The following is a 27,780-nucleotide window of genomic DNA, read 5'->3' as shown; positions in this document are numbered from 1 at the left end:
TCACTATTATACATTAAAGGCCATGTACACACACATGGGAATTTTCAGTTTCAGGGCTGATTACTCAGGTTGTGCTCTGCTGGGATTTAAAAGAGGTCATCATGTATTAACAAAATTTGTAAATTATGCCAAAGCAAGACTAACAATTAGAAATAAATATAGATTAATAATCACTTTGGATAATATTGAATTATTCCCCAATAGTGGAAACTGCAACAAATCCAGCCTTTTTAGTGATACCAGTACAGTTACCAAAACAATAGCACAGTAGACTTACTACTATTTAAACTATATACTATTTCATATACTGTATGTAAATTATTTGCAAACTTGGGGTTTGTCCCAGGACTTTTTCAGATTTAACTACTTTTGCGTGTCCAACATAGAAACCAGTCACAGTGTGTACAGTTGACTTTCTGTCCAGCTGTTACAAAGAAGTTTTGGTCAGAAAAGATCAAATCAAATAGCTGTAGATTTTTAGAATGAGAATACACAACTTGGTTTCATCATGCACTGTAGTTATTACAGTATTTACTGACTATAATGACTAACTATAATGGCTCTTATGTTTACATTTAATCCAGGTACTCATGTAAGCAGTGCACAGATGCTTACCCTAACAGCCGAACCACGCCCAAAAGTCACACCCGTTCACGCAGTTACACCCGCTCTCTGACCAGCTCACAGGTAACAAAAACTATGCTTTAGTTGGTGATGTGGGATCTAAGTTTTGTACTATCCAGGGACCATTCTCCCCACTGAATTATATTGACTGCACGCTATTCTCCTTGTCGCACCTTCCTTCAGCTGGGAGACACGTTGAATCGTCAGTTTGAGGCAGTGTGTGAGACCATGTTCGGAGAGGTGGAGTCTCAAGCTGTTGAGGCCCTGGATCTTCCAGGCGTGTTTCGCACTCGCAGCCACAGTTACGTCCGCGCCATCCAGGCCGGCTGTTCACAGGACGATGACTGCCTCTCTGTCTTCTCCATGTCAGGCCCCCAGGGGAGCATCAAGGGCGGGGCCGGTAAGTGTTTGCATGCGCGTGGTTCAGTCTACCAGTATGTAAAGGTCTGTGTTTAGAAGGATGTGTGGGTGCCCTTTATGTGGTGGTAACCTATTGGGAGATACAGCAGAGCAGCCAGTGTGGGAAGGAATTTAATGACAGCTTATGTCTGCTTACCTTAACAAAAGCAAGATTCTCACACACACACACACACACACACACACACACACACACACACACACACACACACACACACACACACACACACACATATGCACAAACCCTATACCCTCACTCACACATTGCACAGCATACACATGTGCATACATTTTGAATTTTTAAACTTTTCTTCTGTTTTTTCTCTCTGATCTTTATATTTCACACAAGCTTTCATCTGCAGCACACTGTTTGTGCAGATGAAAGAATAGGCTCGTGTGTGTGGATGACAGTGTGCATGCATTTTGTTCTAAGTCATCTCTGTCACCTTTGTGTATCTCATCACTCCCTCCTCTGTGTGATCATAGGTTTTTCAGGCTCAGGAACACTTAAGATTGTGACATTTCTCTCTGTGAATGTCTCACTTCTCCTTTTATACCCCCCAATGACTTCTGTTTAAACATATTTGGGATCATTTTTTTCACAGTAACATTCCTTCTCAAGCCAAATATGCATCAACTGTACAGTAGAGAAACTTTAGTGTCTTACCAGGCTCAGATTTCTAAGCTTAGTCCAGCACACCCCCATGAGATTTATTAAGCTTGTGTGAAGTGTCACATACGTCAACCACAAACACACGTGCTCAGCAAATAAACTCAAATACTCATGCACCTCCTGTTAGAGCTTCTTAGCAGAGACAAGCTTGGTGGCAACGAAGACTCCTGAAGTGAACTGCATTAAAGTGTGATCCTTTATTCTGTGAAAATAAAGTTTGTGAGTGTGTGAGTGTGCGTGTGTGTGTGTGTCTGCAGTTACATTTGAACAAATCTGCGTGAGGGGAAAAAGACACAGAATCTGTGCTTCTCATCTCTTTCAGGAAATTGTTTTATCTTCCTAAAAAGCAGAGTTAAGTTATTGTAGCTGAGGGGAAGAGGTTTCCTTTTGTCACTTGTTTCATGTCTGACTTCCACCATTTCACTTGCTGCCTCTCACTGAACTTCATACCAAATAAACTGAATTTTGATGAAAAGTAACAGTGTTTTCAGTTGGTTGTGACCTATTTTGCATTATTTCTTAATGATTTTATTTCTCTTTCTCCCCTTATTGGTTCACCTCCTTTTGTGTCTACTAATTTCCCTCCTTTTTCAATCTAATTTTCCTTTACCTCCTCCTTTCAGTCTGTCCCTTTTGTAAGTATCTCCTGCTCCCTGTTGATATAGTGACAATTTTGCTCTTAACAGCCCACTTGTGTCTTCCTTTTTCCCCACTCTTCTGACACTTCAGTCTTTCCTTACCGTAAAGGTGCTCCTCCCCCTCTCCCACCTCGCATGTCCAAGTCCTCACTCTCTGTGCGGGCCCAGAGCAGCACAGAGTCCACCCAGGATTCCTACTTCCAGAACAGTGGACAGCTGGCCTCTGGTTCAGGCCCCGGGCGCCCCAAACAGCACAGCAACTCCGTGGACCTGGGAAACACTGACAGTCCTTCGGGTCGCTCCTCAAGAGGTGGATACTACACCGCCATGGGCGCTGGACGTTCTCGGCAGCACAGTAATTCTGCAGAGAGCCTGGATGGAGTCAGGGGTTCACGTGAACTGGTGCCCTATGGAGGAGGTCCAGGAATTGGGGTGAGGGCCAAACACAGCAGCTCGGCTGACAGTCTGCTAGAGGGACCACCAAGGCAGGCCAGGGAGAGGGACGGCAGGATCGGAGGCAGCTTGGGGAAGTCAACCTCTCTCCCTCAGAACAGCATAGCTTTGAGCAAGGCTGGAGGACAGGATGAAGGACGTGGTGGAAGAAAGTGGCGGCCATCCATAGCTGTGCAGGTGAGAAAAGGCAGCATCTTAATTTTATTTTCATAAGATAATTGTTTAATCTACAAATTGTCAGAAAAGTGAAAATGCTTGTTGCACTTTGCCACAGCCCAAGATTTTCATTTGTCTTGAATTGTCTGACCAACAGTCCAAAATCCAACAGTTTTCAATTTGTAGCAATAAAATTATTTTCGTGACAATAGTTAAGAAATACAGTAAATCATCATATTACTTAGAGTTAGATGAGAATACATGCTCAGAGCTGGTAGATCTCATAGTGTAAAGACTGGAAATACAGGGAAGCTGCTGTGCTCTGGTATTTTGAGTAACCAGATGGAGATAGTGCTAACAAGTGACCGGGATTTAATAATAGTGATTAAAGTGATAGAGGTAACACAACATAATGGCAGTAATATGCAGACACACAAGCAGTTTAAACCAAGAAGTGGTTATAGATCAAACCCAAACAAATGTCTAAACACAGATAGGTCCAAAAAAACAAACAGAGGAAACAACTAATCAGAAACTAGCATCCTAATACAAACAGTGGGAAACAGAGTCTGACAGTGAAACAGCAATAAACACTGTTGAGTTGTTCAAGGCTTTACTTTGTGGAGAATTTGGTGAAGAGTTTGGAAATGATGCTGCTTTTTCTGTTCCAGGTGGACAGCTCAGAGACCCTGTCAGATTCAGACACGGAGGGCAAAGCTCTTACAGAGGTCCACTCTATAGGAGTTCAGGTGGAAGAAGATAAAAGGTAATGGAAGTACAACTAAACTTCAACACAGAAAAAAAAGCATGTATTTTTGAAATCTCTTCTCAACTTGTAGTGTTTTTATTTTGTCTGACATTTAAGTTCCTTTAATTATGGACAGAAACTTGTAAACTGCATTTATTTATTTGACAATTTATCTTTGGTCCTAAAAAATGTTGCTTCATCAACAGCTTTTGGTCTCTGACGATAATTTATGGGAATAATTTTCATATATAATTTGAAAAAGTCTTCATCTCCTGGCGCCCAACAGTGCGGCCACCCATGGTTGATTTCTGGGCTAGATCCTATTATTACATTTAACATTTCATCAGACATCACAGCTTGAACTCAGTAACACTTTGTTCCACTAACGTCTTGTTTTTTGCCATTAGTGATTGTAACCATGGCTACTGCAAATCATACGCCCAACATGACATTCACATGTGCAGCCCTTCTTTTAATTATACCCAGCATCACTTATGGGTCAGATTCACACACATGCATGCAGGCACCATCACATACTCAAGTCAAGCAGTGTGTGATTGTGCACCTGTTAACACTGTCATGGATGACAGTGTGATGTCGGAGGAGAAAACAAGAGTGTAAGAACAGAAATCTGAGTCACCCTTCACACCTCACCAGTCAGCCAAGAAGGATGTGTGTGTGGGGGGGGGGGTATTAACCTCTAACAGAGTAAACTCATCACTCATCATACTCATCTATTGACATGACATTTGCACACACTGGTGCGTCATATGCCAGCGGATTTAGCAGGGCTTATTACAACCGTGTGAGTAGTAATGACTGCAATGACAGCTTGACAATTCTAGCACAAATAGGAACATGCAGTTATTAGAAAAAAGTTATGTGAGAAAGGGTTTTGCATGTGATACCCTGAGTGACTGGATGGCTCCGGGCCTGCCGTGATTCCCTGTTTTGCAGACGGGCTCGTTTCAAGCGCTCCAACAGCGTGACGGCAAGTGTGCAAGCCGACCTGGACCCTGAGGGCTTCCCCAGGCTCGGCATGGTCGTGCCAACACAGGACAAGAGCCTCCAGTTCGGCTGTTCCTTCCAAAGGCATTCATCAGAGCCTGAGTCTGCTAGCCAGTACACAGAGTGCCATCGTACTGTCCACACACAAGGCCAATGGGCCTACAGAGAGGTGAGCAGAACCCTCCTCCGTGAATAAAGTTGGCCTGTGGAGTTCGATGGTAAAGTTTAAAGTGTTAACATTCAGTGTTTCTCATTTTGTGTATTCTTGAGGCCTAATACATGTTTAATACATTTCATCCATCCATCCGTTTTCTATACCCGCTTATTCCTTAACCAGCGTCCTAGGGATCTGCTGGAGCCTATCCCAGCTCTCTTTGGGTGAAAGGCAGGGGTCCACCCTGGACAGGTCACCAGTCCATCACAGGGCCACATAGAGACAAACAACCTCACACACTCACACTCACTCCTATGGGCAATTTAGAGTCACCAATCAACCTGACATACATGTTTTTGGACTGTGGGAGGAAACCAGAGTACCTGGAGAAAACCCACACAAGCACAAGGGGAACATGCAAACACCACACAGAAAGGCCCTTTGTTTAATACATTTCCTCCCTGAGAAAACATTTACTGTACATAGCATTTTTTAAAAATATTGTCAAACCTACCTAATGACTCTTTGCATCCATATTTGTCAGCGGACAGCCGCGACTTTCATTATTGGTAGCCTTGCTAATTTGTCTACTTGTAGAAGAATGGAAACATAACACAACATTTCTTTTAAATCTTGTGAAACTCTGAAAGGTAGACTAACATTCAAAGTAAAACTTGTTAATCAACAAGTCACTAACATTCATTACTCCCAGCCTCATTTGATAGTGTTCATTAGTGACACCTATTGGTAAAAAGTATTTATGACCAGCATAAAAAAAAAAAAAAGTGCTGTTTCCATAGCACGAATATTACTGACATGTTGCAGCACCTTCTGCTACTGCTGAATTCAATAAGGATTCTTACATATCTTCATGCTTTTTCATAATTGTGTATTTGTTTTCTTTATTGTGGTACTGACTGCTAGACTGCTATCAGCTGGTAGATACTGTAGATAGAAGCGACGACTGAAATAAAAAGGCTTCAATGGGAGCTCCAACATTGATGGCTACAGCAACTGTACTGTGCTTTAATAATGTTTGCCAGAATAACCTCCTTCACTTTCAGTTATTAACTTTGTGTGAGAGTTAAAGTGTGGAGGTCGACCTTGTTTCATTACTGCAAATGGGTTTATTTGATGCAGTTGCTGTATTTACATTCTTTTATTCACTGTGATAAGGACATGTAGTCATTAGGGGGGACTGAGGTTTGCAGTGTAAATGGTTTTACTAAATCAGTACCCATTACTATGCAGTTTAAACAGTTTTCACTCATCCCAGGATTTCATCCAGAGTGGCTACACCACCGAGGCCTGCCCAGCAGACCCACGGCCCCACCACCACCCCCACTTACCTCCACGTTCCCACTCCCCCCTCCCCATCACCTCAGAGCGAGCTTGGGCGGGGACACCATCGCTGGAGGGCCCTCGGAGCCTGCCCGACTCGGGCCGAGCCTCGCCCTGCATGAGAGACGGAGAGTTCTTCTTGCGCCTCCTGCAGACAGAGGTGGAGAGGATGGAGAGCTGGTGCCAGAACATGGAGAGAGAGGCAGAAGAGAACGAATTGCCAGAGGAGAGTGAGTTTACAATGAGGACAGAAACATTTGGAGATAGATGATTTTTGACTTTCTAAAAACCCTTATGTTCTGTTGTTGTTCTTACTAGTTCTTGAGCTGATTCGTAATGCAGTTGGCAGTGCCCAGATGCTCATGTCTCAGAAAGTCCAGCAGTTCTTCCGCCTCTGCCAGCAAAGTATGGTGAGTATGTGTGATTGCTTGTAAAATCATGACATTACATGCACTGCATGGTTTTGCTGAGATTCACTGTGGCTAGAGGCAAAGGTAGCTGGGCTGCAATAACATTAAAGCGGAAATTCATTTTCTGTGTCTTTCTCTTTGACTATTTTTTATATATTACTTTGTCAACCATCACATGTCTCTGCCCACCCAGGACCCCTCAGCCTACCCCCAGCCCACCTCTCAGGATCTGGCAGGCTTTTGGGACCTGCTTCAGCTCAACATAGAGGACGTCAGGGTCAAATTTCAGGACCTCCAGAGGCTGAAGGACTCTAGTTGGAGACTCCCACCTGATAAGAAGGTGAGAGGCCCCGAGTCCCAAACAGCCCTGGTTTCCCTTCAGCACCACCCCAGACCTAAAGTGGCAGTGTGCAGAACAGTAGCGCAGATGGCCATGCCCTCCAAGTCTTTGCAAGCTGTGAAAATACAGAACAGTAAGAGGACCTGAGCTGATCTGCTCACAAGACGGTGGAATCTCTAGATATTTCATAGATGCATTTCTGCATTTACTGCAGCTGATCGCTTGATTGTTGCATTATTGTCTAGAGAGGTTAGTCTACTCACTTGATAATAAGCTAACAATTATTTCTCTTCTCTTCTTCTCCTTTTTACATTTCTTTACCCTTTCGTCTCCCATTTCATTTCCTCTTATTTCACCCGATGGCAATGCATGCTGAGAAATTTTTGTTGATTTCTTTATTTCTCTGATGTAATATTTTTGTCCTTGACTCTTCCTCACTTGAATTTCACCCTTTTTCTTTTTGGTTTTGCCCTTTGGTTTTTCATTCTCTTTGTTTCTCTGAATATCTCCACTTTTTGCATGGGATCCCTTTCACACAATCATACAAAACCATTTTTATTTTAACACCTGACACAATAAATCTGTAACATTTACATCACAATATCACCGGGATAGGAGGATAAGAAGCTTCCTCCTCCCTTACCAAAGAAGCCAGCAGGAGGGGTGAGTGGCAGCCTCCGTGCCGATAGCGTTGCTGATGGGGGTGCTGGAGGTGGAGGAGGTGGGGCAGGGGGCCTGGTGGTGCCTCGTGTAGGGGGACACACCCTACCCATCAGGGAGAAGTCCCTGGACCTTGGGGACCGTCAGAGGACAGAAGCAAGAAGGAGGTTGCTGCAGACCAAGAGAACCGCCTCCTTCAGGCAAAACTCTGCCACAGAGAGCGCTGACAGCATTGAGATCTACATCCCCGAAGCCCAGACTCGACTCTGAAGACAAGAATGAGGCGCCTCCCTTTCCACCTCCTCACTTACCCTCACCCCTGCAAATCACACCTGCACCTAGTTTTGGATCTTCTGCTTTCTTTCCACTACAATTCCTTAAACATTACCATCAGTTCAATTACCGCAACTGTAAATTCTGTTATTTTGCTCATCACACAAACAACGACAGCCATTTTAGTATCTTGAAATTTGGACACTTTACTGACACAGAGGCCTAGACGTGAAATGGTAGCTAGCTGATTTGAGTTACAGACCTTTTTAAGTCTCTGAATATCTCTTTTACTCCATTTTGGCTGACAACAGTTAATTTTTATAACTGCAGCCAGCAGAGGTTCAAACAGTAGTAGCATGCCTGTGCATGTTCACCTAGAACTTCTCCATAACTGAAAAAAGGGCTTAACAGGCACAAACCTCTGACAGAATCTCCTTATATGGATCCTGGACACCATTTTCAGCAGAATCAACTCTATATTATATTGTAGAATCACACAAAGATGTGTCCGTTACTCTTCACTAATGGACGGATCATGAATAAACATGGATGAATTTCTCACCATCAGTTTAAATGCCCTTAAAGTCAGATGGCTTGCAATCCCCAAAGAACATCATCCAAGCATAGTAAACCAACTACAGCTGGCACCTTTCACCCAGGTGCCATCTGTCCATCCATGCAGTTGGTCAGCCAATATGACACTACTTTCTGTCTCTCTCCTTGATTCCTCCTGTCCCATGTATCTATCCATCAGCTACTCTCAGCATTCAGCAGTGAGGCTGTTTAAATGTGCAAATGCTATTTGTACATAGTGTGCACAGTCAGATCTGCCAAAAGGAGCTTTTGCAGTGTAGCATTACAGGCTTGACAGGTACGGAGCACCACAGACAAAAAGAAAAAAAAAAAAATCACAGCCATTTGCTTTTTCTGTAGTCTTTCTGAAATGTCAAGTGTTGAAGGGTGGGGTTGCTGGGAATTTTTAAGGAATATATTTTGGTGGCTTTTCAAGACTACTTACTACTTATTTACTGAGGAGGCTCCCATGTCACTGTGAGACTATAGCACCACCTAGTGGTCATAAGAAGACCCAAACAGCAGTGGTCTGGAGAGAGTTCTTTCCACCTTAGTCAGGAATTAGCAGATGCCCTGATGAAACAGCCATGAAAGAAGATCACTTTGTTTAATACTTGTTTCAGTTCTTTCCCTTGACACATAATATGTTTCTCTTTTCTTCTCTTTCTTCCCTTTTGAGTGAACCCCCCCATGATGTTTTTGCTTAATTCACAAGATAGTGAACCACTAAGCAAAAGAGGGAGAACCAAAGTCTTTAGTAGAATCTATTCATCTAACTTAAAGTACAATCCTCTCAAGTTCACACAGTACTGAGGAGAGAGGGAATGATTTCTCTGACGGAACAAAAGGAGCCATGTTCAGTATAGCTCCCTCCTAAACCTCTCCAAAGAGTCAACAGACAGATGAGAAACTGTAGAAAAAGAAACAACTAGATAACGATGTTGATGAGAAAAAGTTATGAATGAAATTTAACTGTATGTTTGCTGCACTATACATTCCTTTCCCTTTCTCTAGTTTTTTTTTTTTACTTCCTGAAATCATCTAGTATTTCCAATTAACAAAAAGTTTCGAAAGCTTTCAAAGGATCTTATTTAAAATTTACGTCAAAACACAAATTTCCTATTTAAGTATTTTGTACTGATGTTGAGTATAGGCTTATATGCGTGTTTGAGTCAAAAGGGACGTGATGAAGCCCAATGAATACTACAAAGTCCAAATCAGCCATTTTAAAGAAAAAAAAAACATAAAATATAAGAATCCTTTAGCATGACCTGTTTATTTCTTTTCTAACATTTGGATGGAACGTGTTGGTAAAATGGGATATTTTAATGGAAGATGTATATTTTATAATATAATCTACATTTCTAGATTAGTGGAGACTTGAGTACAATAAATGTACAAAAAAGCATATATCAAATGTGAAATACTACAGTATTATTATGATAGATTATAGCATTGTGTGATACTACAGCTGTGTGGCATATCCAGACTCAGTACATGTGAAAAAGAATTTCAAATAATTATTATCTTCAGTTTGTGAGTGCTGGGTCAGATTCACAGGGTATAACTGGCATGAGGGGTAATTGCCAAGTATGTTCCTTCGTAGGCCTACTGTCTAAATGTTTGTGGTTCTAACAACATATACTGCTGTATCCTCTCCCTGTATCTCCTCTTTAGAACCAACTACATGTGCCTAACCAGCTATATGTGGAGGTTTCCTTTGAACACAGTTTACAGCACCTATAGAAGAATATGTAAATAGAAAAGTATAAAATCTGCAGAGAATATTGTTAAAGAAAATGTTTATATTATACTGACATGCAATCTCTCACAGTTTCACTTGCAATACACACATAAGACTGGCAGATTTTGTTGTTGTTAATATTGCATGTGTTATAGACCTTCTTTGACATTTAGATGAATTTCATATTGACCGATAAAAGGAAAGACAATTTTGTAGATTATAATTTTTTTTTTTTTTTTTTGAAAAAAGTGACAAGATTTTACAATGCAGTTCTTTGAGTCAGTTCTTTGTACAAAGATGATACCTTTGGAGGACAGTGACAACTGGCAACTTCGAAACAGCAATCAGCGTTTTGAAGTGACTCTTAACGGTTTGACTTGTAACAGTGTAAAACAATCTGCCCTATCTATGAAAAAAGGGCTGAGAGTCAGACGTCGTGTTTGCAGCAGTGTGGGTTGCAGTGCAGCCTTTTATCCCCTCATCCCTTCTCCTCTGCTACCCTCAAACTTCAGCATCTCAGTGGTATTTGACACAGCCCTCATCAAACAAAGCACAAAGACCTGCTTTTATACTGTTACTCCACTGTGAAGGACTCTTGACTCAACCCTCAATCCTCAAACCTACATGGAGAGGGATGGCAAGGTCTTTCCATTACGAGTTGGCCTTGAGGGACACCAGGAATCTAAGAGTCTTTGTTGGAGACTTGTCTACAGTAGCAACTAGTACTTATTCAGTTCTCGTTGACTTTCTCGTCTATATTTTTTATCTCAAGTTGAGGTGTTAGCCAGCCACCTTGCCTTGAAACAGGTCCATTGTAAACACATTCTTGGTAGTTGTGATTGCCATACTTTCTGTTCATTATTTACCCATACGTGTCCTACTCTCTGCACAGTATAAATATAGGGGCCTCAGCTTAAAAACAGCAGGGGTGTTTAGTTGTACAAACATGACCCAAACACTCAACAACAGTCACACCAGACAGACTACCACATGGACTCTTTCGCCTCTTTCTGGAAGTGCAAAAACCACACGTGGACCGGCGGATGGACAAGTCAACTTAGAGTACCTCAGTTTTTAGCAGCAGTGTCTCCAACCCCGACCCAGGCCTCTGTCCTCAGGAGATCCTCCATCACCACACAACCGATGAACCCTGAAAATACAGGCCCAGGTTCTCTTGTAGCCATTTTTTGAGACTGGAGAGACACAGGCAAAGAGAAGTGGTGGTTGAAGTAAGAGCTCAATTGTAGCCAACGTGTGTGTGTGTGTGTGTGTGTGTGTGTGTGTGTGTGAGTGTGTGTGCTGTGCATCTGCAACAAGGTAGAGCAGTAAGGATGTTGTAGCAGCAGATTTGAGTTTTAGTTTGACATTTCTTTGAGGTAGTGCTGCTCTGGAGGAAAAAATAAAGCCACCCGTTGAGATATTTTTTTCTGGCTAAGTTCCTTTAGCTGTGAGCTATGGCTGCTATGTTATGTTCAATTAGTCCCAGCAATAGTTTAAACATCCACTGACAATAGTGGTAAAAATATGATCATATTTTGCGCTGGATGTTCCAGTAGCTGAAAACTTTCAACTAATGAGCAGCAGTAAGAAATGTTGGGTTAGTATTAGCAGCATCTTACTGTGCTCAATATATATATTTGCTAAATGGTTGTTGAAGATACACATGTGTATTGAGAACCGTCATTTAATTGTGGAATCCCATCTGGTAATATTAATATCACATGCCTGTGAATGTCTCGTGTGTAGGTAAAGACTGGAAACTACTGAGTCTGACACTTATAATGAAAAGTACTATACAGAGATGCAATTGCAGGATGTAAATGCATTAAACAACTTTTACCAAAAAAATGCAAACTTTACATATTATCAAAAATGGGGTCTGATTTCATGAAAATCATAAAGATTGTTTTGACCTAGACTGCTTTACCTCCCTCTCCATCCAGAGCAGCTCACACCCAAAGATGTGTAACTGAAACTCCAATGTGCCTTTAACACTAAGATGTAATTGTCTTTTTGTGTGTGGATGTGTGTGTGTGTATTAACACTGTAATGTTGCTTTACAGTGCACACACAAGTAACCATGTGGGTCAGAAACAACTGAGCAATTACTATGTAATTAACAAAAACATAATTCCATGCCACAGTCACGTTTACAAAACTGTAAATACATATTGCCAATGGACATTGATCTTCTATTACATATATTGTTATTACAATATGATTATTATTAATACAATTATTGTCATTAAAAGGATTAATTATTGCCATCACTCTCATTATTATAAACGGTGTTGTCGATTATATTCTATGGGTAGACACTGTTCTATATTCAAGGGTGAGTCTTGTGTTCAATAACAAAAAAAATATAGTTTAATCTAAGATGACAAGTCTTAAATCGCTGCTACTAAGGAGCTGGAGTAGAAGAAAAGCAAACTGACAATAACTCTGGGAAGACATTTTTCTCTGGGATAAATGATGGACACTCCTGTGAGGAGTGAGAGATCACCAAAAGAGGAAAGTAAGCATTGAACAGATGGGCAGAATGGAAGATCCAAACATAAGACTTTCTTTCATTCCACTCTGAACTCTTAGTTGTGCCAGAGACGGAAAATAACAAGGACATCAAGCCGATACAGACTCTCCACTCTGTATTTTACTCTATAATGTAGCAAAACCTAAATAGCTCCTCGTTCTCTACTCTCTCCTCTTTCGTCTTTCTTGTCCTCCTCACTGACCACCATGATTTTTAATCAGACGGGTTGGATACAGCGAGCTTTTCTGTCTTTAAGCTCAGCTTTATCCTTGAGTTCTCTTGTTTTATACACATCTGATTCAGTGCCAAGACAGTATATTGTATATAGAAACATTAAATGCTTTTGTTTTGTCTCCTACAAAAATCACTGAATGGAGCATACAGCAATAGTGGTGCCATATTATATGAACTTTGCTTCATAATGCCACCAGTGGGTACGTAAGACACTTGGGAAAAAACCCAGTGACATGGAGATGCAGTCTGAATTTGTGCTGGATGGCAGTTGAGTGTGTGCACAGTAATGTGTAAATCATGATTTTGTTTGTTGTGTTGTGGTTCTCATTTTGTACATGAATATTTATTTATTGATCCCGTATGTTTTACGGATCCAGATGTGTCGAAGGAGCACGTCTAATAGCGCTGAAACCCAGAGAGATGGCACACTGTGACGTGGTTTTCCCTAACACAGAATGTAACACTGTCCACGTTGTTAAAACATTTTCTAATGGCTAATATTATTACTATTAATATGATTATTATAAAGCTATTTTAGCCAGTTAAATAAGGGGTGCTGTGTCTCCTTTGTCTTTCTTCTGTGTTGATTTTCTGACTATCGAATTATTTAAGTGCAGGAGAGAAACCTCAAGTATGTTATAGAAAATCTGAATCTTTTTTTTTCTTAAATTCACTGAAAACTTTGCTTCATATCTTAAATGTAGTATAGAGACATTTCTGCAGTGCAGACACCCATTAAAAATGCAAAGCAGAAGTCAAAGAAAAAAAAAAAAGTATAATAAAATTTCCATTTTCTTTGTCTCTCTGCCTGTAAAAATTTGCAATGCAAATACCAAACACACACCTATTAAAGGTTAAAAAAAAGGGTATAAAATAATTTAGCACTTGCAAAAATGCACAAACGCTGTGGATATCCTCTTCCCAATCAGGTCTTAACTCACACTGACACATTCAGAGGATATTTTTGTCTGCTCAGACATTAGCTGCGGTGAAGAACTGCAGCCTATAAAGTGTCCGGCAGAGATTTAACAAGACGCAGAAGTAGCCTCAGGGTACGAGAAGAACTAGGTTACAATCAAAGGTCAGCAGTTAGTAAGAAAATTTGGTGTGGGCGGTGAATGTCACGCTGAGGCACTAGCTGAAAATAAAAGTGCCGTACAGTACATCAAAACAGTCCAATCATCCAGAAGTTACCATGTTCCCGATCATGGCTATTCCGTGTAATGTCAAAAAATGATCTATTAGCTCATGTGATTGACAAGCTTAAAATGCCATAAAGTAAGAGAATTGTGCACCTTGACACTACTAGAAGGTATTTTAGTGTTTCAGAAACCACAGTCTCAGAGCACTGCAAGAAATATGTTAGAAAGTTGGCCTTGATCAACATTTCTTTAATCTCAGGTTTTATAGTTCTGACAACATTCATCAGACAAAGTAATTAATTATTCTGCCATTTAAAATGCATACAGTAAAAAAAATCAAAAGTGCTTGGTATTTAAAGTTATTTTTCAAAACACAATCCTAAAACACCAGCAGAAGTTGAGATTCTGCTTTTCATCCATAATCATTTAAAAAACAATTAAGTCAGTTTCATGTTTAACCTTGATCAAGAAATATCGAGGAGTGTTTGATTCTTTTATTTTAGCAAAAATAAAAATCTGTTACCAAAGTGTAATCCCTTCAACCACAGTGTGCAGATTTCCCCTTATCCAGTCTGAAACCCTGAGATAAACAAATTCTAAATATTCAGCTTTGTAGAAGATGAACACTTCTGGTTTTTATGGCTCACTGTATATTGTCCAGTTTGAGTGTCCAGGCATGAGCAGGGATGTGAGGCAGCTCTGGCAGAAGCACAGTAAGGCCGCCATCGGGTCGGACTGGGGACCAGGATAAGCGTGCAGGATTCCCCAATAAGGTCACCTGGACAAGAGACAAAAATGAAAAATTCAGCTTCTTTATTATCGCTATACTCCACAAACTGACGCCAAACTGACTGTAAAATGTCATGTTATGGACAGTGCATGGTAGCACAACTTAAAGACCTAAACGTGTTTCTGCATGTAACATTTCTTTTTTTCACCGCTGAGTTTTTATAATCAGTAAAAACAGCACAGACAACATTGTCTCAGTCCCTTTACCTGGGTGTTTGCTGATGTTTTGGGTTCCAACAGCTTTACAGTGGATTTGGAAGGTCTGGTTGTTAGGATGGCATAGACAGTGGTCCCTTTAGTTGTATACCTAGAAGAATGATGATAATACCATTATGAATAATCTGCATATAAAATACTGGATCAGTCAGTTAAACATGATCAAAGCAGCTGTTTCATTTTATTCACGAGCCTACAAATGTTAAGCTCTCTCAAAAAAGAGATCGGCTTTGGCAAGGACAATTTTGAGGTACAAATGGCTTCTACACAGATTTTGGGACATTTTGCTCCTAGGTGTAATGACAGAAAATGCAAAATCCCAATTGTGGATTATTGAGATTCAGTTGTCCCTCTGACTTACCAGACTGGTATGGTGCTGTTCTCCATCTGAACCCTCCAGGGTTTAGTCGCGTAGATGGCCTCCCCGTTGACCATAAGCCAGGCGCCAACACCCCTGAGCCTCTCCTCAAAGACAGGGGGGATGGTCCCATCAGGTGTGGGGCCCACATTCAGAAGATAGTTACCTCCCAGAGCTACAGTCTGAACCAGGTCCTGTTATAAAAGCAGCAGCAGGCAGATGAGCCAGATAATCAGTCACTAGGACTGTGATCATCACAGTATTAACATCACTGAACTGAGCAATACATGACCTAAAGTTGACCAACCCATCGTGATCTTCACTTAAGTTGTGGTCAGTCTTCTTTGGACAATGGCAACACAATCACACGTAAACATGTACCAAACAGATGTAACACAGACGTGACTGGATCAGCACACTAAATGATTTAAATAACATTTCCCTTTTTATGTTGGATTACATTAAATTACATTCAAAGCTGTGGCAGTGTTGTTACATTAGAGAAGAAAAAAGACAAAAGTAGTGATCACAAATCAGATACAGTTGTCTCTTAAAGACATCAGTTTTACCAATTTACACAAATGTGTCCAAGTCAGGACACCAGAAAGTGCAGCTACTCACTACAGGACAACTGCAGAAGAGCAGAAACGGCCTCTATTCTATAGGTACGAGAGCTATATTCAAAGGCAAAACAACCCAGCTATCAGTACAGATTTGCTCATCGAGTACCACACATGCTCACCGCTATGATGGTGGGTAAGTCCAGCAAGTCACTCATCTTCATGTTCCGACGGTAACCCCAGGAAAACGTGTCCACAGATGTGCACTTCTCCCACTTGTGCTTTGGCAGCTGGCCTGGAGTATACTTGTCTTCACAGTTGTAGTAGCCACCGTGTTTACAGGAACATCCGGCTCCCCATCGGTCATTGGTCACAACAGTATCCTAATGCAAGAGAGACACATTTGAAAACTGCATACGACCAAGCAAAACACTTAGCTGTAGAATGTATTAGGTGAAAAAAACAAAAACATATTGCCTTCATCAGTAATCCTGCTCAGTGAACAATTATTGTAAGGACCAACAGCTGTTTGTTGTGCTGCGGGTGTTCTGCTCCACCTTTCTCTCTCTCTCTTTGATTCAACAGCAGCAGTGATGGGAGGCCCACATCAGCTACAAGTCACTTCTAGCTTGGCTCTCTTCTATTCGGCTGACCCCACGAAACTCAGCTATAAACACAGACAAGATCCGGTTCTCTGGGCGGCCGGTATTTAGTGTGAACAGCTCACCCTTCTGTCACCATGTGCATTGTGCGACTCTTCCATGTAAATGTCTGCAGTGCTCTCATATTTGGCTGACGCTGATGGTCTGTTAGAGTTTAGTGCTTCTTGCTAGAGCTCAGTGTTTTTGTGCTTCGCTGATTGTGACTAGTTAAATGTACGAGTTGTTTCACTCTTCGAAGCGTACTACTTTCTACTTTCCCTTTGTCCAGCACCCTTTACCATAAGGTTTTATGCACCGTGTGTGTTCTAATTATGCTCTCACTGCTTCGTTAAATGAAAACAATAAAGCATTGTACGCTGCTATTAGGTAAATGGTATATGTTAACCTCTTCCCCTTAGACATGTAGAAGGGAGGCGTAACTATCACGTGTTGCTTCCTTGTTATGACTACACTTACTTTGACAGGGCTGTCATTGTAGAGCCAGGCCAGAAACTGGGTGGAGTTCCAGTAGGTGTCAGGTGCTTCCCAGTCCCCATCAGACCAGATCACCTCAGGTCTGTACCTGCAGGGCAACACGAAGACAAAGGTTAAGTTATACTGCTGACATGCTGGTGCACGCCAATAAAACTAGGTCTATCTACACCAGGCTGCAAGTGACAGTAGCATGTGAGAAGTGCAGTCAGCTGATAAGCAATTAAAGGGCTACAAACCTTACGACCATGGCATAAAGCTCTGGCAGCAGCTTTTGCATCACAAACAGCTGAGTTTTGAAGCTGTTCTTCTTGTCAGTCAGGTAGAGAGGGTGGAACCACTCAAACAAAGAGTTGTACAGCCCATAGTGCAAAGACCTGAACAAGAAAACATCGAGCTGATGACCTAACTTCAACATAAAGTCAGACTCTGCTGATCCAAAAGCTGCAGCTAAAATATCACATGAGCAGGACCGGTTGTACAACACTCCTCCAATCAATGCCTTCTTCCTGTATTTACTTTCAGAAGTACCAGATACCAATCACCAGGTCTCTGGGCCCACCTGTTGCGCACTGCATCTCCCAGGTCTCCCACCAGGTCCCGGTGAGGACCCGTGTCCACAGAATTCCAGTTCCAGGAGTACGGAGACCCCCAGTTAGTGAAGCCTTCGTGGTGTTTGGCGGTCAGGACGACATATCTGCAAATCAGACGAGCCGTCAGTGAGACACACTCGGGCAGTGGGGCTGTCGTTTCTCTGTCGTGATGACATTAGTCAAACAAATCACTCACTTTGCACCTGAGGCCTTGAAAATGTCCGCCCACTCCTCCGGGTCGAAGAACTGGCCGTGAAACTGAGGCGCAAACTCCGGGTAGCTGAACCCGGGCGGGTAGTTTTTCGACATGTAGCTGACACACTTGGGGTCTGGAGGCTGCTGGCCCTTCCAGTGCCACCAAAACCACTCACTGTCGAACCCGGGCACAGAAAACACACCCCAGTGGAGAAAGATCCCCAGCTTGGCTTCGTCGTACCATGTCGGCAGGGGCCTGGCGTCCAGACTGGTCCAGTCGGCGGTGTACCGAGCCGCCGTTTGACCAACAACAGCAAAGACCAACACAGACACAGCGAGCATGGTGACGTCTTCCTGCTGGGCGCACAAACAAGCTGAGCCAAACAGATGTCTCCCCAGATGTCGCAGACTTCCCCTTTAGTTGAGCCTTCAGCTGAACTACTGCTCATCACATGACTGATCACGTGAATCAGCTTCTTCTTCGTTTTTAAGACGAGTTGCAAGCAGGAGGACCTCCATCGCCCCCTAGTGTTATCTTTGAAACCAGTGTGTTTAATCGGCTCACGTTGCAGAGGATTCATTAAAACCCTGAGGACTTTGTTTGTTTGTGTTTTTGGGACAAACAGGAAATGACATCTCTCTGTCTGATCACAGGTTCTACACGATGTTTTGTAATGAATGAGTTTCACTTTTTCATCATCTTCTCTCCTCCTCCTCCCTGCTGGACCTGACAGAAATACATTCACCCCTTTGCCTTTCACTTCTGTATTTTACCCAGAAAAACATGCCATCTAAATCACCACACTGTGACTCCTGGATGTTTGCCTGTGTGCCCAAATCTCAGCCTAGACAGAACATCACCATCCTTCCTCACTACGCTCAAAACTAACCCCCTCCTTATGACATCAGTTTGCAGAGACATACAGCCCCTGTGCTTTTCTTTGCACAGCCTCTACTGAGGACTACAACACAGTGGCATGGGAGGTGTTAATGAAAGTAATGATGCCTGGATGTGCTTCCCTGGGGAGATGTTTTTGGGGGCGTGGGAATTGAAGTACTGAAGTACTGTGTTAATGTGTTGGTTATTTCCACTGATTAATGATGTGCTGGAGAAATTTACCATCTGATAGTCTAAGGTTTTGTGTGTATTTATTCTTTGGCTGTAAATGTGCAACAACATCCTGGACAGATGCTGGACCTGTAGGCCTGTAGACCTGTAGACCTTGACTTGTCTCCTCTGAAGCCAACAATTGAGCAAAGGTTTTCTCTCTGTACTTTATATTCATTACATTTAAAAAATGGACTGACTGCAAAACACTGGACAGTTTGTCATGAACGTATCAGATCACAGTCATACACATAGAAAGACCTATGCTGAGGCACAAAAAGGTGAAACACTATTTTTATGCACATAGATTTTTTTTCATGTCTTTGTGTTTGTCCCCCAACACTCTCTAACTGTAGATATATTAGATTTTCTGTATGTACATAACTCTGTATGTACAGACAGATCTGTTAGTAACAAAATCCGGGGTCCAGGGTCCCAGTCTTTCTGAACTAAGGTGTCCGGTCCTTCACATCCACGGCTCCGGGAGATCCAGGTTGTCCGCACAACTGTTCGTGGCGCAAAGTGCGTCCTCTGTGGGCTGGCTCATTGAGTCCGTGGGATCCTCGTCCCTGCACTCAAGGTCCGTGGAGGTGTCCAGCTGTTTTGGGCTGGGTGTGTACACAGCCACAGCCTCCAGTCCGGCCAGAACGAGTGAATCCCGCCGGGGAGCCCTGCGGCTGTAACCCAGCCGCTTCAAGGTCCGCCGGGTGGTTGTGAGAGAGATGGGCTTCTCCTGCCCGCTGCTGTTGTTGTACAGAGCCTGGATCTGCACACTCGTCGCCTGGTTGTTCGCCTCCACCATCCTCTCCATCCACCTCTCGCCGGTCTCGTCGACGAGGCGCTTCCTCCCGCAGGACCCCCGGTGACTGGAGGTTTTCTGCTTCTCACACCATTCCCTGTAGACTCGAGACACTGCGGTCTTTGAGAACCCCAACCGGGTCACGGTTTCCGAGATGCTGCATCCGGCGCGTCTGGCTCCCACGATCATCCCCCGCTCAAACTCACTTAAATCTCTCGACTTTCCCATGTGTCCCCTGGGTCCGGGCAGAGAAACAGCTGGAGGGACGCGCCACCTATATTCGCTTTCTGCTGAAAAGAAAAAGTCGTAAAAAAAATCTTCTTCTGTGGTGTTTGGCACTTCACACAACGACAGCGTATTGTCGCCCTCCTCAGTTGGCTCCGCATACTTCCAATTATATACAGTGTCATTTTTTGTTATAAAAGCAACGTCAGATACACAAATCATAAGGCACACGTGCAGTGGCAGAAGTTACACCACGTGCTGCTGCACAAAAAAAAACAATGTCTGTTTTCTGTCCTGTCTAATGAAGGTGAATTATAAATGACCCACACAGGATTTTCCCTCATTGTCTGAGCCTTGCACCCAAAAAAGATCTTCAGATGAAAATGTCTATGTCGCGCTGTAGATATAATTACTGTATCTGAGGATATGGCTTTTCTGTCTGGTACCTAGAGAAAGTGAGTTCTCAGAGCTCAGTGCATTGTAAGTAATACTTTAATCCTCACACTTACACAGTACCACACACATTCAGAAAGTACACATTTTGTGGCAAATCAATTAAACAGACATAAAGCTGAAACGAAAACTGCATGGCCTAGTGTTCTTAGGGTAGAATTTCCATAGGTGCTTCCCAACCCTAACCAGACCAGATCAGGTCTTGAATCTAGATGCTTTGTGTCCAACAGGAAAGGGAGTGGTACCATTCATTTAAAGACTGGTACAGACTTATGCTGGGGCACAGAGAAGTATTAGTGGATACACATAACAATTGTATTCCTTTCATTATATGTTTAATAATGACAGATTATTGTTGCAGGTGTGGCTGTGGCAGAACAAACAGTGACAATGAAAATATCCGGTTGAAGTCAAAACCCTTAGTTATAGCTACAGCTGTGCACATTTTAATGACACCAGGACAACATGCGTTAGTACCAGGAACAGACTGAGCTGATGGCCATACCTGGCCCCAGAGGCTTTGACTACTTCACCACAGGTATCCTGATCAAAAACTGTATATCTTCACCTCATCAAACCATTGGGGCCAAAGGTCTGGCATCCAGACTGGTCCAGGTTCAATCAAAAGCAGAGAAATTACACATATTAACGGAATAATGGAAGTAAATTGAATTTGATGTAGTAGGACCCTACCTGTGTATCTACAGCATGTAGGATACCTGAACATAACAGTTCTATGCTGCCCTCTTAATGTAAGAGAAATGGCTTTAATGTAACTTTCATACTAGTTCAAATTTTGTACCACTATAAAGTACATAGCCTACATGTACCAAAGACTGAATTCAGTAACTGCTGGCAAATATTTGATATCACAAAAAATTACCATTACTCTCTTGTAGAGGTTCAATCACTAGAGGGCGTCAGAGGACATTTTTTGGATCAGTACAGTATTGCAGGTTAATCACACGATTCACTTGTCAAGCGGCAGAGAAATAAACATACATTAAGGTGAATGAATCTATGAGCACATAAATACACAGGCATGCTGAGATAAAGGACAGTTATGTCCTCAGTTACACAACAATTATCACAACAATACCCACAAATGTCCTTTTATGTGTGCACCATGATCTGGAATAAACTATGTTGAAACATGTAGCAAGCTATATCAGACAAATCCAGAAAACTACAGCTCTTACAGTAATGTACAGCACATACAGAGAGATTTGGATTTAATCAACTGTGCAAACGCAATGGCAGGAAATTAAAGAGCATAATAATTTGAAAATCTGAACCTATGTGCAGTCAGGCAAATCATTGGCACACAGTATCTCCGCTCATTCAAGGGACTCATTTTCCTGTTACAAATGGGCCATTAAATAATATCATCTTACAGTAATAATTTAACATCAATAACAGTATGGCTGTAGATAAAACGCACAGCAGGATGGGTTTCTTCACTGAGTACAATGAGTTACAAAAGTCACAATGTGTGACCTACATCACTGCAGACAACCAACTGCCTTTCGAGCATCTGTTTCTCCACCAAGTCCTCCACTCTGCCAACCTCCACCTCATCTACGTCATCCATAAAACTGGACCAGTCTGCGCCCCCGTCTGCACGCTCCATAGGTTGTGGTTGGCTGGTGGCATGAACAGGGGTGGAATCATCATGAGTGGTGGTCACACAGTTGCAGCTTTCACAGATACCAAAGCGTCTGAGTCCTGGGGAAACACTGGATCCAGTGAAGGTTCGCCTGCAGCTCTTACAAGATACTGGCCAGTACTGCCTGTGGACCTGTGGATGGTTAACACAGTGAGAAACCGAGTAGTGCTCATAGATTACTGGTGAACAACAACAAATGAACCAAAAGATTTACTTACATTATAATTCCTTCAATGCGATCAAAACACAAGCAACAGGGAAAAAGAACCCAATTTAACTCGGAACCATTACAATGAACCACTAGCAATTAACTGGCTGTTATATCTTCATTCTGTGTTAGTGATTACACCGTTCTCTACAAAATGCAGAAATTAATTTGTAAACTACAATGAGGGTGCAATGGTATTTACTAAAAATGAGTTTCAGCCATGAATCAAGATTAACATTCATGCATCCATTATCTAGTCCTCTTTAGGGTCACAGGGATCTGCTGGAGCCTATCCCAGCTCTCTTTGGGTGAAAGGCATGGGTGTCCCTGGACAGGTCACCAGTCCATTGCAGGGCCTCAAGATTAATAATTTAACTTAAAATTATTCTCAACAAGCAAACTGTTGTTTGTGATGAGTTGTCAGCATATGGGTTGTTGTTAATTTTGGGTTTCCTTAGGTTACCATTGACTCAGCTAAGCAGTATTTGGTAAATGAAAAACATAAAAACCCTAATAGTTACATTTCAAAACCATGTTTGCTTGACAAAGTGCAATAGGTTGTAAATGCCACATCTCTACAGTACTAACAACAGAACAAGCACTTACTGCAACTGCAAAATGAAATAGCTAACGTGGGGCAAGTTATTACTATTTACCATCATTTGACAGCAAGATTACAATATTACTGCCTCTGAACTGCAATGCATTATACTAATTTTGTATTTTGAATTCCTTTCACCAAAATAACAGAAGTATGAGTATACTAAAATATAATACATTCATCCATTATACATCCAATGAAGGTTGTGCTATTTCTCAATGTAGAGTTCCCTCGGTGTCTCACATAGATTGAACTTGTCTATTACGTTCTTGTCCTTTTCTGTGACAAACTGAAAATAATGGGAGTATGTCCATCCAGGGGTGGAAGTCCTGAAATTTGACCCCGCCCAGCCCGACCCAGGCATGAGTGATAATTTAGGGAGTATTATTAGTATTGCATTAGTCTGCTGTGTTACAGAAAAACGCAACATATTACAGTAATATTACTTTTGTAATGCATTAATCCCCAACACTGTCAATAACTAAGATAAAATTTTTGGTTTCTGTTGAGTAGGTTACATAATTAGCAGACTTAACTACTAAACACACGGTCAATGAGGCACACATTTTTGTAATTTGCCACATTAGTGTTTATAATTGTTTTCTATCAGTAACTACCTCAGACTTAAAATGACCAAGTTAGATGGTGCAACATATTAAAAACAAGACTGATGTTCCTGCAGTCACAGCTACACTGAGTTCTTACACTGAGCGCATGGCTGCGAAGGTGCTCCTGTCTTGTGAACCTCTTGCCACACATGGGACAGGGGAAGGGCCTCTCTCCTGTGTGACAGCGTATGTGTCTCTTCATGATGCCCTTCTGCTTGGCAGTGTATGGGCAGAATGGGCACTTGTGGAGTTTCACAGGCACTACCAAGCCATCGCCTGTAGGGGTAACAGAGTATAACAATTCAAATCTCCTGAATAGAAGAGTACAGCAAAATGTGGAACTTTCAAGATTTTTCAAGATGTGTTTTTATAGGCCTGAGGCATCACCTTAGTCTGATAATGCTAATTACCTGTGTCCTCTCCAAGCCAATCAGACTGGATCTCCAAGATAGAAGATCCCACAATCCCCAGACCTTCATCCATTCTGCCTCCTCCTGTGCTGTTACCTAGTCCTTGGTTAAAGCGCTGCCCAACTCCCAGAGAACTGGGACCTTCACCTCTGGCAAGCATCTCTATCAGATGCCTGGCATTGAAGGAAGAGCTGTATCCCAGGGGGGAGCGCTCACTGGAGGGTGAGGGACTTGGTGGAAGAAGTCTGCTATGTTGAGGATTGTGCAGAGAAGGTCCAGGATATGAGGCCATGTCTTTAGTTTCAGGGGATTCCATAAGCTCCTCATCAGGGTCGTATTCTATCTTAGGGTTCACTAGCTCTGGGGTCAAAGTGGAAGATGACGAGGATGATAAGGTTGTCTGATCAATGTGCCCCTTCTGTCCTTCACTCCCAGATGCAAACTCCCCCCTGGAATGATAATCGCTGTCCATATCCCTGCTGGTGCCCAGAGGGGTGGTAACAGGAATAGACAAGGGAGTTCTAGCTCGGGTCACAGATTCTGGACCTAAATCTGACCCTCTATCTGCCTCTGCAACCAGTGAATGAGGCTCTGCAGCGTCTGCACCACTGGAGACTGTTGCAGCAGGAGTACCACTGTCTGCAGGACCCATTACACCATCCTGTGCCTGATCTGCCTTCTTTGCATTCTGCTCCTTGTCCTTGTTGCATATTTCCAAAGATGAGCGTATGTACCCTTTACAGAAGTTGACCAGATCAGTCATCTGCAAGTAGCTGGCTGCTGACATCACCTCAATGACATTGCGTCTATTTAGGGCCAAGCGGCCAGAGTAGAGGAAGTCCAGGATAACTGAGAAAGCATCAGCTGTTACAATGTCCAGTGATGCTGTGCTGTAACGCTGACCACTATCCTGAAAAGAAATGTTTGAGAGACATAATCAGGATTTATTAATATTGCTATTATTCATCACTCACATATTTTTTAGATTCTTCTTCTGCTTGCATAGAAAGTTTGTTTATTTAATAACTTAAGGCATCAGAGAAAATAAAATACAATAACACATACATTATCCTAACTAATTAATTGCATTTGTTTTTTAAAATGCCAAACACTTGTTCCCCACTAAAATAAAACACATATCCGTTCCCTTTACCTGCAGATAATGAACCAAAAGAGCCCGGAAATAGCCGCTCCCAGCAAACAGCACATTACGATGAGCCTTGAAGACACGGCCCTCAACGAGGATGCTGCAGTCACAGAAGAAGTCACGCTTTCGCTGCTCATTGAGCTCAAACAGCAGTTTGGGCAGGTAGCAAGGCACTTCCATGTCTACAGCTCAGAGGGCCCTGCCAGGAATGGACAGCAGACAAACAAAGGCTGTGTGAATTTTGGTTTGGTTGGTTTTGGCTCTGCTATGTCAATTCAGAATTACCTATACACTATATGACCTGGTGTTTCTTTTTCAGGTGGTGATTTCTTTGTTTAGAGTGCATAGATGATACTATTACAATACTAATCCTAAATAGGTAACAGAAACAAAAGAATCTTGCTCAGTGACTTGTTTTATGTTGGTAATTACTGAACAAAATCTCAAATTCTTCATACATGGGGATTTTTTTTTTTTCTGTTTTTTTTTTTTTGCAGTTTTAACTCCTGAGATTAGACAACTATAAATACCATACTTTCTGGTGTATGTGTTGCACCGGGATGTTAGTTGCTTTTAGCTAAAACGGCCTTGTTGAACAGAAAAAACATATATAAATCGCTTCGGTGGATAAGTCGCACTACAAGCCAGAGTAGTGACAAAACTGGGACTTATAGTCCGAAAAATGCGGGACTCTAAACCCGGTTTCTAGGAGTGGGAGCTAACCGTACAACCTCAAACCTTAGAGACAAACACAGAGAAGTACCGTAACTTAACAACCATAGCTCTACTCCGGGTTTGCTAGCTTGCGCTGCTAGCGCCGAGTAAAAAGTTGTCGATTAACAAACACAACAGAGCAGCAACACTGGCTGCACGTCACGAAGAAGGCTGACAAACAATTGGATAAAAAGGACATATAATATTGCCTCACCTGTGTATTTATGCGTCTAGACGTGACACAACACAAAGGTAGAGATTAGCAAGGCACACTAACAAACATCTTCCGCTGTCAGATAAGTGACGTATTTCATTTAACCAATCAGCGGTCGACGCACAGCACGTACAGATTTTACGTACACTTTACGTCGATGGCGTTGACAACACAATGTTTATGAAATCCGAGGAAAAAATAAGATAAAAGAAGTAATTTCACAGTATAAAAATATTCAATTATAAGTAAAAGTATATAGATACTGAAATATTACCAGCAAAGTCTAAATCAGAATGGCCCCAAAAGAGTATTGTTCTTTCAGACAAAATAATATTTTCCACTGAAATATTTCTGTCCTATGAATTATTTGCAGAGTTGTGTGTATTTCATCAATATTTGCGTGTTCTTTAAAATTCTGGTCTAACTATTCTACATCAATTGTATGCTGCACTGATTGAATTTAAGTTAAATTCTTCATTAATTTAAAGTAGAAATTGAATTTGAACTCATTTTAACACAGACTTCTGGCTTATTAGGTATAACATCAAACAGTGGTGCCAGCATTCATTTGCTGCTCTATAGTATGGTTACTCTTGTCTCATACTGTAGTCCTATGACACAAATCAATTAAATTAAATGACAGTTTAAATGCATAACTCATACGAGACATTATTTCTGACAAAGTTAAACTCAACAACACAAAAATTACAATGTTAAATACCAGTTAAGCAAGAACTATTTGTATGTAGCAAGTCACTCTGCTCTGCTGTTACCCATGTATAGATCGCTGAAATAAGAAAAAAAAATTGCAAATTAACTTCCAAAATAACCCTCCACTGACCCCACACTCAAGTTTGCAGGTGGATTTGAAAAAACAGGGCTTTCCCCATAGAGACTAGTCATTTGGCTCATTAGAGGCTAGATTCATGGAAGGATTTAGAGTAGATAAACATACAATACTGCTTGAATTAATGTAGTGATGATAACAATCATGTTTTGTGACCTCAAAGTGTCACAGTTGATCAAATACCAAGTCCAGCTGCACAGGCAGCTCACTCCTGCCCACATTGTCTGCTCAAGAACACTTGTTTATTTGTCTTCCATTTTGAAGAGAAAATAGATGCTTTTTTATTTTCAGACAGAGCAAGAGTAAACAAGTAGTTCCTTCAGCTCTGAGCCACACCCTCTCAGCACAATCCACAGCTCTTAAAAGTGTTTTTTACACTGATGGGAGCCGACCAGGCAGCTTATTTGTTTCAGATATTTTCCCATGGCAAACAGGGAGAATACAAAGGCTTCGTGGTGGCCTGGAGAAACCGCAGGGTAGGCGTACATGAGCTTCCATACTCACCCTCTTTTCAAAATGAAATTTATGGCACCTCATAAAAACTCTATTCATGCTTATAAGCACTAAATATAAACTAGTATAAACCAGCAGGGTTTGACTCAGTCCTTGTAAACTTGACCTGATGAAGCGTTGTGTCCGGCTGAAGGCAGACCAACCGCCGGTTGACCCAGCTGCCCAGCCCTAACACGAGCCTGTCCCAAAACAAAGCTGAAATGGGTTGAACTCTGAGGTAGCACTGGTTCCTGACCTTCTTGTCACTCTGACTCAGGGAAACACAAGGCCTTTGTTTTAATCATTTGTTGAAATACGGACAG

The 27,780-nt window shown here is 42.0% G+C and overlaps 3 protein-coding genes across 6 annotated transcripts in view; 1 reads left to right on the top strand and 2 right to left on the bottom strand.

The window, feature by feature from the left end:
* Positions 1-8,807, top strand: part of dlgap3 (discs, large (Drosophila) homolog-associated protein 3) — a 42,624-nt gene extending 33,817 nt beyond the window's left edge. The window contains exons 4-12 of the mRNA XM_026300220.1: positions 585-687; positions 808-1,024; positions 2,444-2,982; positions 3,633-3,727; positions 4,667-4,886; positions 6,148-6,442; positions 6,531-6,622; positions 6,816-6,962; positions 7,578-8,807. Coding sequence (XP_026156005.1) covers positions 585-687; positions 808-1,024; positions 2,444-2,982; positions 3,633-3,727; positions 4,667-4,886; positions 6,148-6,442; positions 6,531-6,622; positions 6,816-6,962; positions 7,578-7,892 — 2,023 coding nt within the window. The 3' untranslated portion in view covers positions 7,893-8,807. The remainder of the gene's footprint in view (positions 1-584; positions 688-807; positions 1,025-2,443; positions 2,983-3,632; positions 3,728-4,666; positions 4,887-6,147; positions 6,443-6,530; positions 6,623-6,815; positions 6,963-7,577) is intronic.
* LOC113126070 (tissue alpha-L-fucosidase) lies at positions 5,373-18,435 on the bottom strand. 4 transcript variants are annotated; one of them, XM_026299861.2, is made up of 13 exons: positions 17,967-18,435; positions 17,740-17,874; positions 17,417-17,554; positions 17,163-17,268; positions 16,227-16,427; positions 15,488-15,678; positions 15,118-15,217; positions 14,769-14,899; positions 11,279-11,405; positions 7,606-7,793; positions 6,528-6,606; positions 6,221-6,389; positions 5,373-5,458 (listed from the first exon to the last, which is right to left on the bottom strand). In XM_026299861.2, exons 1-9 carry the CDS (start codon positions 18,305-18,307, stop codon positions 11,342-11,344), a joined length of 1,407 nt encoding a protein of 468 aa, XP_026155646.1. In that variant the 5' UTR covers positions 18,308-18,435; the 3' UTR covers positions 5,373-5,458; positions 6,221-6,389; positions 6,528-6,606; positions 7,606-7,793; positions 11,279-11,341. The 4 variants fall into 4 exon arrangements, with proteins under 4 accessions (XP_026155646.1, XP_026155645.1, XP_026155647.1 ...); XM_026299860.2 differs by lacking the exon at positions 7,606-7,793; XM_026299862.2 differs by lacking the exons at positions 6,528-6,606; positions 7,606-7,793.
* A 2,428-nt stretch (positions 18,436-20,863) lies between these two features.
* Positions 20,864-26,210, bottom strand: zbtb8b (zinc finger and BTB domain containing 8B). The gene is made up of 5 exons (XM_026300981.1): positions 26,119-26,210; positions 25,197-25,389; positions 24,044-24,953; positions 23,731-23,909; positions 20,864-22,348 (listed from the first exon to the last, which is right to left on the bottom strand). Exons 2-5 carry the CDS (start codon positions 25,368-25,370, stop codon positions 22,034-22,036), a joined length of 1,578 nt encoding a protein of 525 aa, XP_026156766.1. The 5' UTR covers positions 25,371-25,389; positions 26,119-26,210; the 3' UTR covers positions 20,864-22,033.
* Between the last annotated feature and the right edge of the window lie 1,570 nt (positions 26,211-27,780).

This window comes from Mastacembelus armatus, chromosome 11 (assembly GCF_900324485.2).
Source record: "Mastacembelus armatus chromosome 11, fMasArm1.2, whole genome shotgun sequence".
In the NCBI taxonomy this organism is placed as follows: Eukaryota; Metazoa; Chordata; class Actinopteri; order Synbranchiformes; family Mastacembelidae; genus Mastacembelus; species Mastacembelus armatus.
The sequence above is the reverse complement of the archived record's forward strand: the minus strand, read 5'-3'. Positions and strand labels throughout refer to the sequence as shown.